Below are 13,291 nucleotides of genomic sequence, written 5' to 3'. Positions count from 1 at the left end.
TAATGAAGGAATGAGCCATGTGAATATGGGGACTGGAGAGCATTCCAGGTAGAGGGAATGGACATATGAAGGCTTTGAGGCAGGCGTGTGCCCATGTACTTGATGAATATCAAAGAGGCCAGTGTGTTTGGAGTGCAGCCAGCAAGGTGGAGAATTTAAGAACCATTATATTGCAGGTGTTAGGGTATTTGTACATGCATTGCATAGGAAGCATTATAATTGTATTATTCAATATGCTATGTCTTTAGCAATATTTTACATGCTTCAGCTATGTTATTATGAGAAATATGTGTTTAAAAATCACACTGTAAGACTGTGGATTTGTCAATTTGTTCTTACAATTATGCCAATTTTCTTTACCCATCTTGAGTCTGTGTCATTAGATGCTTACAAGCTTGTTATATTTCATTATTTCTCTATGTTTAATAAGCTTTTTGTGTTATTTTTAATTATTAAAATTAAAAGATGCAGTGGCTTTCTTTGGTCAGTTCTTGTTGGTACGTTTCTATTATATGGTTCATTGGCATTCAGTTCTCCATGCTTTATGTTTTAGGTGTATTGCTTATAAACAACATATATCTGGATTTAGTTGGGTTTTCAATCTGTAATCTGAGAGCTTCTGTCCTCTGAATTCATTGATTATGGGTATGGTTCAATGTCTAATATTTTATTGGAGGTTTTCTATTTATTAAGCTTTTTTCTTTATGCCCCCTCTTCCCATATCTTCTACTGATTATTTGAATATTCTTTATAATATTTTTTCTCCTCTACTTTCAAAGTTATAAATGTATTTCTCTTAGTGCTTATTCTTAAAGTTCTCAAATGCATACTTGATTTAATGTAGTCTAGAAGTAAAAAAAACTCTGCTCTCTATCCAAATAATAGGACCATAGAAAGCTGTCTTTCTTCCATTTTCCCTAATCTTTGTGAATATTTCCTCTCATCAATTCTTTCTCTTTTCTCCTATTAGCCATTTTTTGGACCTTTTCATTCTGTCCACCGTAACGCCCAGCTTCTGTCTGATATGTTTAATTTCTGTGTTTTTATTGTCTGCATTTTAGTTATTTTCTTGGCTTTAGTATATTTGTTCCACCTTATTTTTAACTTTTCTCCTTATTAATCATCCCCATTTTCATCATCGTTTACATATACATATCAGTTTTATTTAGATTTACCCAAAAATTTGCCAGTTTTTTTGCTCCATTGCTTCTTTCATCACAGTCATTTTTTCTGTGTTCCATTTTCTTATACTGAAGTACACACACCCTTCAGTAGGTATTACATTGATGATCTATGACTGTTAAGTTGTTCTCATGTTTGTTTTTCTGAAAATATTTTTTTCTCTATACTCTTTAATGCAGTTTAGTGAGTATAAATGCTAGATTATCAGTTATTGTTTCTCAAGAATTTGAAAATGTTTCATTTTCTTCCCACCTTTCTTGTTTCTGTTGAGAAATCTGCTGGTAGTCTGTAGGCATTTGCGTTTTCCTTCCTTTGCTTTTTGCAGTTGTTTTGTACTTGGTGTTCTGTAGATCCTAGAATATATTTTAGGTATGTGTTAATTTTTATTAATCCTGCTATGGGCTTGTGGTGCTTCTTAAATTGAGAGATTGTATTTTTTGTCACTTCTGGAAAAATCTCTCTCCTTATATTTTTGAATATAGCCTTTTCTCTTCTTTCTTTATTGTTTCCTGTTAGCTCTTGGTTTAGTCTTTTAATTCTGTAAACCATGTTTTTTTAATCCTTTGCTTATCCGTAAATGTCTTTACCTTCTTTACCTTTCTGTGTGGCATTCTGGTTTTTTGTTTTTGTTTTTGTTTTTTATTTTTCCAGATCACCTGTTCTCTCTTCTACTCTGATGGCTGTTCAGCTTATCCACTGAGTTTTGGAATTTATTTTCTTCTTTTCTTTCCTTTTTTTAAGAGATGGAGTCTCGTTCTGTCATCCAGGCTGCAGTGCAGTGGCACAATCACTGCTCACTGCAACTTCAAACTCCTGGCCCTTAAGCAATCCTCCTACCTCAGCCTCCCGAGTAGCTGGGATTACAGATGTGAGCCACAGCACCTGGCTATTTCTATGTTGCTTTTGTCTCTTCATGGCATCATCCTCTTTTATTATGGTGACTATTCTGTATATGTTTAATAATTTGAAGCATACTAATTTTATAGTGACCTTCACATAACTTTATGCTCTTTGTATGCTAATCCTCCTGTTTGTTGTGTAGTTAACTTTTCTTCATTGTGACATTCCTTTCCTGTTTTCCTCATGTGAACGCTTCACCTGGATTGTTCTATAGTTTCTTTAAAGCTGTAGGTTATGTTTTCTATTTGTTTCTGCCAACAGCTCTAGAGGTTTTGGGAAGACGAAGGGATGAGCAAAACAGGAAAGGGATGATTGTCCATACAGTGAGTGTGGTCGGGCGGCTGGGCCCTGTGCTGGTGAGTGAGATGATTGGAGATGTGAGGCAACACGGGATTTGTCCTGCAGCAATTGAAAATCCAGGGCTGGAGCTAGCTCACAGGAGCTGCATATCAAGCCATGGAGTGGAATTCCTTCCTGGAATGACACCCACTCTCCAAGTCCTGCAGCTTCTTGGCAACCAAGGATGGAGATAAGCACAGTTGTTTCTCACAATGGGCAGTAAAACTTGAATTCAGAAAGGAAAGCTGAGGGATAATTAGAAAAAAAACACCTCCCTTCTGACTTAAAGGGGAGAATAACCTTCACACTTTAAAGATGCACAGAGAACTTTAAAATGTGTTTTTAAAAATTATATGCAAATAATGGCAATTCATTTTCTATCCATTCTTTTATCTTGGTAAATATAAAGTATAGTGTATTTATTTTCATTATTAATGGTTAACATTTTCTGAAACTAGATTATACATTTTTCTTTCATGGTTTGTAAGAAATCCTCTGTTTTCCTCATCCTTTCATAATGTAATACAGTGAAGAGAGATGATTATCTCTCCTGCTTGCCTGTGAACTCTTTGTAGATCTTTAGAGATCATAGCTGTAGCAGGAGAGTATCTTAAATATCACCATGGTCCCACTCTCATATTACAAGGGAGAAGACTGAGGCTCCTAGGAGAGACCAGGTTTGCCCAAAACTGATAGGAAGGACTAAAATTCTTTTGGCATGGTTGTAACACTCAGGAATCTTGATATTCTCTCTCTCTTTCTCTCTCTCTCTGTCTCTCTGTGTGTCTCCTCTCTTCTCTCTCTCACTTTCTATCTCTTCTCTCTCCTCTCTCCTCTTTGTTCTCTCTCTCTCTCTTCTCTCATTTTTTAGAGACAAAGTCTTGCTCTGTTACCCACCCAGGCTGGAGTGCAGTGGCATGATGACAGCTTACTGTAACCTCACACTCCTGGGCTCAAGTTATCTTCCTGCCTTAGTGTCCTGATGGGGCCTTGCTATGTTGACCAAGCTGGTCTCAAATGCCTCGGCCTCCCAAAGTGCTGGGACTATAGGTGTGAGCCACCACACACAGCCTGATTCTGTTTCTTGAACTGACACTGCTGTTTCCCCTCCCAGTAAGAGTGGTTCCATAATTTTTTTCATGGGGAGCAGAAAAATTTTCACCCACTGAAAGTGCTGAATAAATGAGTGCTTATTTCTCCTTCCTCAAGATGTTATTCTAACTGAAGTTGAGTTTTTTCTCCCTTTTTTTTGCCCTCTGACATAAAGAAGCAAACCCCATATAGTGTTCAGTACTTCCTCTTTTTTAAAAGATTAAATGTCAACAGTTATAACTATATTAATTTGTGTATATATTCATTCATTTTTACATATATGTGTATGTGTGCACACACACATAAACATACACCTTACTCTTTGCAACTGCTTCAGAGTTGAGTGTTGGGGCAGGTGGAGAAATACAAGGAAACATATCTCCATCCTAGAGCTCACTGCCTAATGGAGGAGACAGATATAAAGAGAAAATCATAGCACTACATGTTAATGCTGTAAAAATGTATGCAGTGCTATAAAATTTAAATGATAGAAATATTACTTGTTCCTGAAGAGTCCAGGAAGAACTTTATAGGGAAAAGGATTCCCAAGCAGGAAAAGGTTCTTAAATGATGGATAGAAGTTTTACTGGTTAAAAGTGGGTATTATAAATACAGGGAACCATGCTTGCAAAATCTTGCAAGTGTAAAAGTTTGACATTTTTAGTGAGAAGATCTGTGAAGCTGACATAAAGGTTCGTGGGGATTTGACCAGAGAGGAGCTGGAAAAGGTGAAGTCCAGATTGTGAAAGGCTTTATATAATATACAAGGAGTTTGGATGTTATCTTTAACTGTAGAGATGCGCTGACATTTATAAACAAGAGAAGATCACCAGATACGCATTTCAGAAACTGTGTTAGTAATCAGGCTGGAAGATTGGCAGCCAGTCATAAATGGAAAGCTTTGTTAATAGCCCCATCAAGAAATGAAAAGGACCTGAACTAAGTCCCTAGTGACAGGGGTGGAGAAGGCACAGTGGGGGAGGGTAAGATTCAAGAGAGATTGAGGAAAAAATTACAATATATGGGGCTCGATTAGATGTTTAAACTCAGAAGAGTCAGAGTTAACTCAGATTCCTGTTGTGGGGAACTGAATCAACAGTAACCATCTTAACTCAGAAGAGAAATTTGTGGAAGTTTGCTTGAGGAAAGCAGTGAGTTAGTGGTCTCCTGGGACCTCTATATGGGGATTGAAATAATGATAATGGTAACATTTCTTGAACACCATGTGCCATTCTTTGAGAATTAAAGAGCAACAGTCAACATAGAGATATACTGATTCAGAAGAATCTTGATGTCCAGTTAAACCTAAAAGCAGAGTCAACAGAAGTGGGTAGGAGAGAAGCAGTCAAAATCTAATTAGTTGGTCTTGCTTGTAGCTTTTGCCATGTGATAAGTGTGTGGTCATGGCCTTCTTGTATGTTGCTAATGGTGAATCATTCTTGCAAAGAAATACTAATGTATTTATACACACTACATTATTCAAATAATGCTGAGTAATGTTCATTGGTATTTTCACAGGTTTGAATATTTGCTATAAGCTTCAGCTCCTTGTGAATACTTGAATGGCAGAAACACAAATAGAAGAGGATGAGAATGTTGCTCTGCAGTATACTAACATGACATCAGAAATGAATTTAAAATCTGATTTGGCAAAAGCAATATCTGTTTCAATGCCAAACCAAAATCAGGGCAAACAGACAAAATATTTTTATCATTGTCTAAAGGCACTGAGCTGCTGTGAAGCAGGATGTATCCTAACATCCATCTGGACGGTGCCCTTGGAAATTCTATTAATGGGAACAGGTTCTTTCCCTGTCCCTTCTCCATCTATGCCTTAATTCAGCCAGCATCAACACAAAATGAAATAAAATTTTCTGTGTCCAATGTTATATTTTAAATTTATCTTTAATAGAGTTTGATATTAAGTATTTGTGATGTCATCTTTAAGTTTTTCCACAGATTTTTGACATTTATTTTGTATTTCCCTTTATTTACAATTTTTAAAAAATTAAATATCTTTTTCAGGTTAGGATCATTTTTACATATTATTGAAATATATAATTTTGATGTAACATTCATTCAAATAACAATAAAGTATACATCCATTATTATATAGCCTACAGAATACTGCTGAAACTTTTATATAAGAAATGTTCAGTTTATTTTAGTTACTCATTATTTAAAATATATAAATCATATGAAAATATATAATTATGATTTAAGAATTCTTATCTAACTCTTCAAATCCTGAAGATCAATATCTATTGGGAATTAATATCCATTGGGAGACACTAGACATTTTTCATATTTCTTGACTGAATTTTTTTATGATTCGGAAAAATATATCAGTTCCCCTAGAAGTACCAGGAAGGAATTCCCACATGGAAACATTACCATATACTATACTAACCTTCCATTTAGTCCTCACGGTAATCTACGATTTGTAGGCACTTTGGTAGCTCCATATTACAGATGAGGAAACTAAAATATAGATGAAGAACAGGGAACACACTCAAGACCATATGACCAGTAGTAGGTAGAATAGACTCAAACTTAGGCTGTCTAACTGGAACATGCTCTTAGCAGATACATCAGCTACTAGGCAGCCAGAGGCAGCATTCTGGAACTAAGAAGAAAGGATGGAACTGGAAATGTACACTAACATTTGTTTTTTTCTAATTCAGAAGGGCCTTCTGTGCCAGATATGTAGCTGGTGAACCAAGTGCATAGTTGCTATGAACTAAAACAGTGGAGTGTGAGGTCCTTTGAGTTCCCCGAACTATGTAGTTTCATGCCATTGAACTTTCCCTATTCTTTAAAAGAAGCTCAAAAAAATATTTATTCTCTATTTCAGAAAACTACTTCCCTGCCTGAGCAGACCAAGTGAAATGACAGATGGCAGAATTAGCCTGCTAGTTTTGGGAAGGGCTATGTGCTTTGTGGCTGCAAACAGTCTGCTGTTTGCTGGAGTTGCTCCCTTCTCTATTTTGCCTTGTCTACATAAACAGGGCTGTTTTGTTCTGGTTAATCTTCTGTTATCAATGTACCTGTCTCCTTCCCTGATTATATTCCAAGTTAAATCTACCATGGTATATCAACTTCATTTAATAATATTATCTTACAGAAACATGCTCATAGTATTGGCATCTGTAGAGACAAAAGGAAGACATTGACTTCACCTTTTAAAAATAACTTTTCAAAGCAAGAGTCTTTACAGTTTACCTCTTTCTACATGCCAGAATGCTGCGTAGAGGAGCTGTTTAAAATTTCCCAAATTGTCTCTGGAAATGTCAACAAAATTACCAGTTTGGTGTGAGCTCATCAAATTTTTAGAATTCCAGAGCTTAGGGGAAAACCCACCACCACCACTACCAACAACAACAACAAAAACCCCAGGAACACAAATTATGTGGTTGATTGCCCAGAGATTATGGTTTTCTTGCGTTGATGATATTAGTACATGTGTACATGAAGAGGGAGATAGGCACATCGCTTAGTTTATATTACTAACAGCATTGGAACATTTATTGGTCAGGAAATATTCTATAGATGCATCCTCTAGAATAATGTGGTTTTAAATGCCTTACTAGAGTGCCAAGTGTGTGTATGGTGAGTATAAGCTTTGGACTTGGACAAACCTCATTTTATAGATTGCTGCTACTTGTGTACTCTGTGATCTTGGACAAATTTCATAGGTTTTTTGAGTTATCTTTGAAAAGTAGGGAATATAGAACATAAGCTTGTTGCGAACATTAAATGAGGCATATTTAATGCTGTTAGTGCAGTGTATGTGGTACACAACAGACACTAAAGAGTAGGCAGCACTTTTATTTATTGATCACTTTTGTTTAGCGCCTTTCTGTGTGCCTGGCAATTTCTGAGACAGCAATTATTTTCTCCTCCCCTGTAGTCTATTTGATTTCTCAATCCCTCATTAGATGTCCCTCCTGTATGCTCCCCTATCACCCTCTGTTCTTTAGCACTGGCTGGCACTTATTCCATATATTGTAATTGTGTGTATACTTGTCTCATTAGGGTAAGGGACTGGGCCTGTCTTGTTCATTATTTTATCACCATCCTCAGAAAACCAAGCACAAAGGAAGATGCTCAATAAATATTTATTTATTAAATGAATGAATTAATAAATGCTGCACACTTTACTCAGATCTGCTTTTGCTGACTCCTCCTGTCTGCTTCTGCCTTTGATGTAGATAGAGATGATGATTGCCAGCAGAAACCAGTTAACTAAATCTTAGTTCCATGTAAAAATAAGTAACCCAGGATGGGGATAGCTCTAGGTGTTGCCCCAGGCATACTTGGACTTTGTGTCAGAATATTTTTTTACTTGTCCTGTTAGGCTTTTCCATTTACTTCTAAATTTGCAGCTATTTTGAATGGTTGAGATGACAGAATGTATTCTCTTTCCTGCATAAGGAGGGCGGTGAAGCCTAGAGCTTAGAGGTGAGACAGGCCCTTCATCCAATTGAATTTCCTAACAACCAGCTGTGTAATCTTATTAAACATCTAAAGCTTCAGTCTCCTTGACTGTTCAATGAGATTAATAATAAAAATACCTCAGGGTAATTGTAAAGATTGAAATAATACATATAAAAGCTTACCCAATGCCTGGAACATACTAATAACTATTAACTTTTTAAAGTTATTCCTGTAAGTCATTTATATTTTATAGGAATAAATAATCAAACTATGCTAATGTTGATGAATTACTAAAATGTGAACTATTGAAGCATTTCTTGGCAATACCAGTGCAGTGGCCTTGAAAATTTGTTGTTCAAACTCCTGATGTGGGGAACATAATTGACTGAAAGCCATGCTGCTTCCCCTGTAGATCCACCACTGCTTTGCACCAAGACCAAGCTTCCCCTGGGCTGCTCCCAGCCAGTGATGAGGGGTTAGGGTTAGGGTTAGGGCCTAATGCAGGCCTATTTCTGCAAAGCATGGGACTCCCTTAACAGGTGACTTTGGCTCAGGGACTCCCCATCTGCCTGGTGGACACTTCCATAAAACTGTGTTGCAGCCTGAGACTCTTCCTACCCAATCTTCCTTGCTTCCCTGTCCCCTTGACAGTGAGTGGTGAGATCTACACCGAAGTCTGAGGCTCTCCCTGCCTTCTGCAGCTTCCTCTCACATTTCCTTTACTGGTATTTCCTCCAGGCAACCTCACACTTGTCTTGGTGTCTGCTTCTTGAAGGATCTGAGCTAACACAAACAACTGTAATTATTGTTGTTAGGGAGTAACAGTCTATACCTTAGAGCACAGATTTGATATTTTCTTCATCAAGTATGAAGTTAAAGTTATTATAAGTTTAACATGATCTTTATGTTATTGCAGTTCCTCAGAACTAGAATTTGGTGTTACCTTAAATTCCCTAGGATAAGTATTAGCTACCATTTCCTCAGGGAAGTCTACTAACATTTAGGACTTTACATGCTTACCTGCAGATTCAGTTTTAAGATTGTTCTGATTTAGGACAGCCCTCCAAAGTTCCAGGTCTTTAAAGTGATATAGTAGCTTTAGTCTTTAACATTCATGAACCAATAATTTCTCACCCTACCCCCACAAAAAAGAAATTTATTGATAGCTCTCCAGTGTTCGTCTGTTTTTATGGTCTTCTGCTGATTTCTTTGGTTTTGCTATTAGTCCTGCCAAATCCTCACTCAGTTATTATTTTTGTGACAGACCAGGTCCAGGGAACAGTCACCATCCGGAACATCAGTGCCCTGTCTTCAGGTTTGTACCAGTGCGTGGCTTCTAATGCTATTGGAACCAGCACCTGTCTTCTGGATCTCCAGGTTATTTCACGTAAGCATATGGAAATTCTGATGTCAACCATGGGTCTGAAACTCTAAGATCTTTGTTATACCAGAAAATGAAGGGTTCTGCTGAATTGTCTTAAGGTTATCTGAAGATTAGATAGAAATTGTTTTGGTTTTAATTATTATTGAAAATTGTTTATAAATGTTTTAGTATACTTTCCAGCCTCAGCAATATGATAATCTTTATGACAAAATATCTTTCTCCTCAGGATCAATAAAGTTGGATAGTTTCTTATTGTATAATGCTATAGACATTATAAAAATGGTAATAATCTTATGAGTATAGTAAGACTTTCTTGTGTTTTTTCCTTGTTTCTTCTATCTGCAAAATTTTGGGGTGTCTAGGTTATAAATGGCAGTGTAGAAAACTTCTCTTTAGTTGAGAATTCTGGGATATTTGAATTCCAGTTGCAAAAGGGAGTGATCTGGCTGGGTTGAGGTAGAAAGATATCCCCTAGTTTCCAGCATTCATGTAGGGTAGATCAGGCAAGTTAGATTGGTGCTGTCTGTTACCTAATGTAGGTATTGTTCTCCTAAAATGTGCAAGTCATTTAATTGTTTATTCATTCAAAATATGTTCAGAGCCTACTATGTGTTAGTCCTAGCCACTGACAATATAGAAAGTTAATTGAGGTTTAACTTTATGTAGATGAAAGATTTTAGAGAGTTTTATACGTTTTAAGCAGATTATTTAGTAAGTTTATGTGCTTACTACAGTTGCATGGGTATATGCTATTTCTCTCTTTCTCTTTTCTTTAAATATATCTTAAATATATTTTGCAGCCCAGCCCAGGAACATTGGACTAATAGCTGGAGCCATTGGCACTGGTGCAGTTATTATCATTTTTTGCATTGCACTAATTTTAGGGGCATTCTTTTACTGGAGAAGCAAAAATAAAGAGGAGGAAGAAGAAGAAATTCCTAATGAAATAAGGTTTGTATGTCAGATTTTTAAAATTTGTCCTGCATAGCCATTGTGTACTTCTATTCATTTGTGTCAGTTAAGATATATCTGCTAATCATTAAACTCTGATGGCTGAGATTATTAAAGTGGCTAAATGGCATTTTCTTGTATATCACTTTTCTTCATGGTACTACTCAGCTTTATTCACTGGATCATGAAGGAGGGAAAGGTCCAGCATGTGCCCAACTAGGAGGATACAAATGAAGAGTTCTCCTTCTCTTCCGTGTCTCCAGGGTAGGCAGGGTTAGGTGGCTGCCACAATGGGAAAGGTAGTGTCTAAAACGTGTTTACTATTGACATTTATAATAGATGTGAACATAAAGCAAGAAGGAACTCCGTAAGAGCATACCAGTGCCTGTACACAGTCAGACCACAGCACTATGGCTCTCAGAAAGGTAGTTCAGACAAGAATATGAACATCTTAAGAAAACAATGCCAATATCATCTTTAAAGAAAAGTGACTCTAGTCATACTGGGGAGATTTGAGGGTTCGGGCTCAGTCTCAGATTTCATCATGGCATATCTTTATTGAAAATGCTGTAATGACTCCAGTCTCCATAGTGAGACATACCACAGCCTTACAGGATCTGATTCTTGCCTGCGTATCTTCTCTCTCATCACTCTCAGCTCACTTTGCCTTCCAGTCTGTCCTGCATTTTCCCATTGCTCAGGGCTTTTGCTCAAGCCTCTGCTCTCTTCCTGGACCATGCTTTTCATTTGATCCATCTCTTTACTAAATTCCTTGATCTGATTCTAGATTAGGCCAGGCATCACCTCCTCACATAAGTTGTCTTTAGCCCCTTGCCTAACCTTTCAGACTTGTAAACATTCTTGCATTGATTACTACCCTCATTGACTATAGGTTTCTTAGGTGTAGGATTTGTGTCTTTTTTACATGAAACATATTGTAAAGTGTACCCAATAAATGTTAAATGAATTGGTTAGCATCTTAAATTAAATAAATGACTTCTTTTAGGCTGTTGTAATTCTTAAGCATTTGGGCCATATGCAGGGATAGAGTCTACCCCAGGATAAGATTACTGAGGAAAACCTCTCATCAGCGCCCCACAGTGATTTCTCAAACTCCAAAGGGTAATACAATCAGGCCAACTCTGATTATTTCTTTAAGTTCTGCATACCTATAGTTTGATTTCCCAGCTATTTTATGGCACCTAGTTTAGTAGATTTCTTCATGGACTAATTTCCTACTTACAGTAAATATTTATGTGTGAATAAATATTTACTATATATGAATACTATATATATAAAGCAAGATACTAAATATTTATATATAAAGCAAGATTTGTTATATATTTACTATATGATATATAAACATTTATGTGAATGTTATTTACATATATATTTAAAAGTTGTATTGGAAGAGACATTCTCTGAGAGATCTGAGATTTCCTTTTCTACTGTTGGAGACTGAGAAGCTGAGGAGAGATTTTCTTGACCGTTGTCTCAAAGGGAATGGATACCAAAGCTGAGGCCATCCAGGGTTGCCATGCCTGCTTTCACGATAGAGTAGTCTCTCCTGGATTTGTTTTTTGGATGTATAAGCCCTAACATGAAAAGAAAGATTCCAGGGTAGGAGGATAGGATTAACTTGAAGTAAATCCTAGTGACGACTTTATTTTGTTCCTTTCAGAGAGGATGATCTTCCACCCAAGTGTTCTTCTGCCAAAGCATTTCACACTGAGATTTCCTCCTCGGACAACAACACACTAACCTCTTCCAATACCTACAACAGTCGATACTGGAGCAACAATCCAAAAGTTCATAGAAACACAGAGTCAGTCAACCACTTCAGTGACTTGGGCCAGTCTTTCTCTTTCCACTCAGGCAATGCCAACATACCATCCATTTATGCTAATGGGACCCATCTGGTCCCGGGTCAACATAAGACTCTGGTAGTGACAGCCAACAGAGGGTCATCACCACAGGTGATGTCCAGGAGCAATGGCTCAGTCAGTAGGAAGCCTCGGCCTCCACACACTCATTCCTACACCATCAGCCACGCAACACTGGAACGAATTGGTGCAGTACCTGTCATGGTACCAGCCCAGAGTCGGGCCGGGTCCTTGGTATAGGACATGAGGAAATGTTGTGTTCAGAAATGAATAAATGGAATGCCCTCATACAAGGGGGAGGGTGGGGTGGGGAGTGCTGGGAAAGAAACACTTCCTTATAATTATATTAGTAAAATGCACAAAGAAGAAGGCAGTGCTGTTACTTGGCCACTAAGATGTGTAAAATGGACTGGAATGCTCCATCATGAAGACTTGCTTCCCCACCAAAGATGTCCTGGGATTCTGCTGGATCTCAAAGATGTGCCAAGCCAAGGAAAAAGATATAAGAGCAGAATAGCACTTAAAATCCAAACTGCCGCCCAGATGGGCTTGTTCTTCATGCCTAACTTAATAATTTTTAAGAGACTAAAGTGCCAGATGGAGTTTAAATATTGAAATTATTTTAAAAGGTAGGTGTCTTTAAGAAAATAACAAGCAACCCTGTGATATGTTCCGTCTCTCCCAATTCCCTCATTATATAGAGGGCTTAATGGTATAAATGGTTAATATTGGTCCCAACAGGGCTGACTCTTCTATCATATAATCAAAACTTTTTACATGAGCAAAATTCAGTAAGAAATGGGGGAAGACAAAGGAAACGTCTTTGAGAAGCCCCTTCGTATTTATTTATTTATCTCTTCCTGAACCATGAATTTCATATGTGGAATATTGCTATATTGACAGATTCTTGCCTGTCTGTGTTCTAGGATCTGTTACAGGTCCATGGCAATTACTGTTTATTTTTTCCTGGAAAAATATTTTTTTATAAAAGGTTTTTTTTAAAAAATACGTGAGAGGCATTGGGCTAAGAAAGAAAAGACTGTTGTATAATACCTTGTTCAATGGTTGTATTTAGTGAGCTCATAGAGGTCCATCATATCATGACCGAGCTAGGCTGTGTGGG

At 37.2% G+C, this 13,291-nt stretch overlaps 1 protein-coding gene across 14 annotated transcripts in view; it reads left to right on the top strand.

Annotated features, from left to right (window-relative positions):
- Positions 1-12,908, top strand: part of IGSF11 (immunoglobulin superfamily member 11) — a 236,298-nt gene extending 223,390 nt beyond the window's left edge. For 6 of the 14 annotated variants that reach the window (XM_031009708.3, XM_055383699.2, XM_019024797.4 and 3 more), the window contains 3 exons: positions 9,215-9,337; positions 10,135-10,285; positions 11,967-12,908. In XM_031009708.3, the coding sequence (XP_030865568.2) occupies positions 9,215-9,337; positions 10,135-10,285; positions 11,967-12,408 (716 nt within the window). In that variant the 3' untranslated portion in view covers positions 12,409-12,908. Of the gene's footprint in view, positions 1-9,214; positions 9,338-10,134; positions 10,286-10,453; positions 10,550-11,966 lie in introns of all 14 variants that reach the window. The other 8 variants (XM_019024798.4, XM_055383705.2, XM_063704077.1 and 5 more) reach the window with 3 other exon arrangements.
- The last annotated feature ends 383 nt before the right edge of the window (positions 12,909-13,291 follow it).

The sequence above is a fragment of the Gorilla gorilla genome, chromosome 2, assembly GCF_029281585.2.
Source record: "Gorilla gorilla gorilla isolate KB3781 chromosome 2, NHGRI_mGorGor1-v2.1_pri, whole genome shotgun sequence".
NCBI classification, from domain to species: domain Eukaryota; kingdom Metazoa; phylum Chordata; class Mammalia; order Primates; family Hominidae; genus Gorilla; species Gorilla gorilla.
The sequence above is the reverse complement of the archived record's forward strand: the minus strand, read 5'-3'. Positions and strand labels throughout refer to the sequence as shown.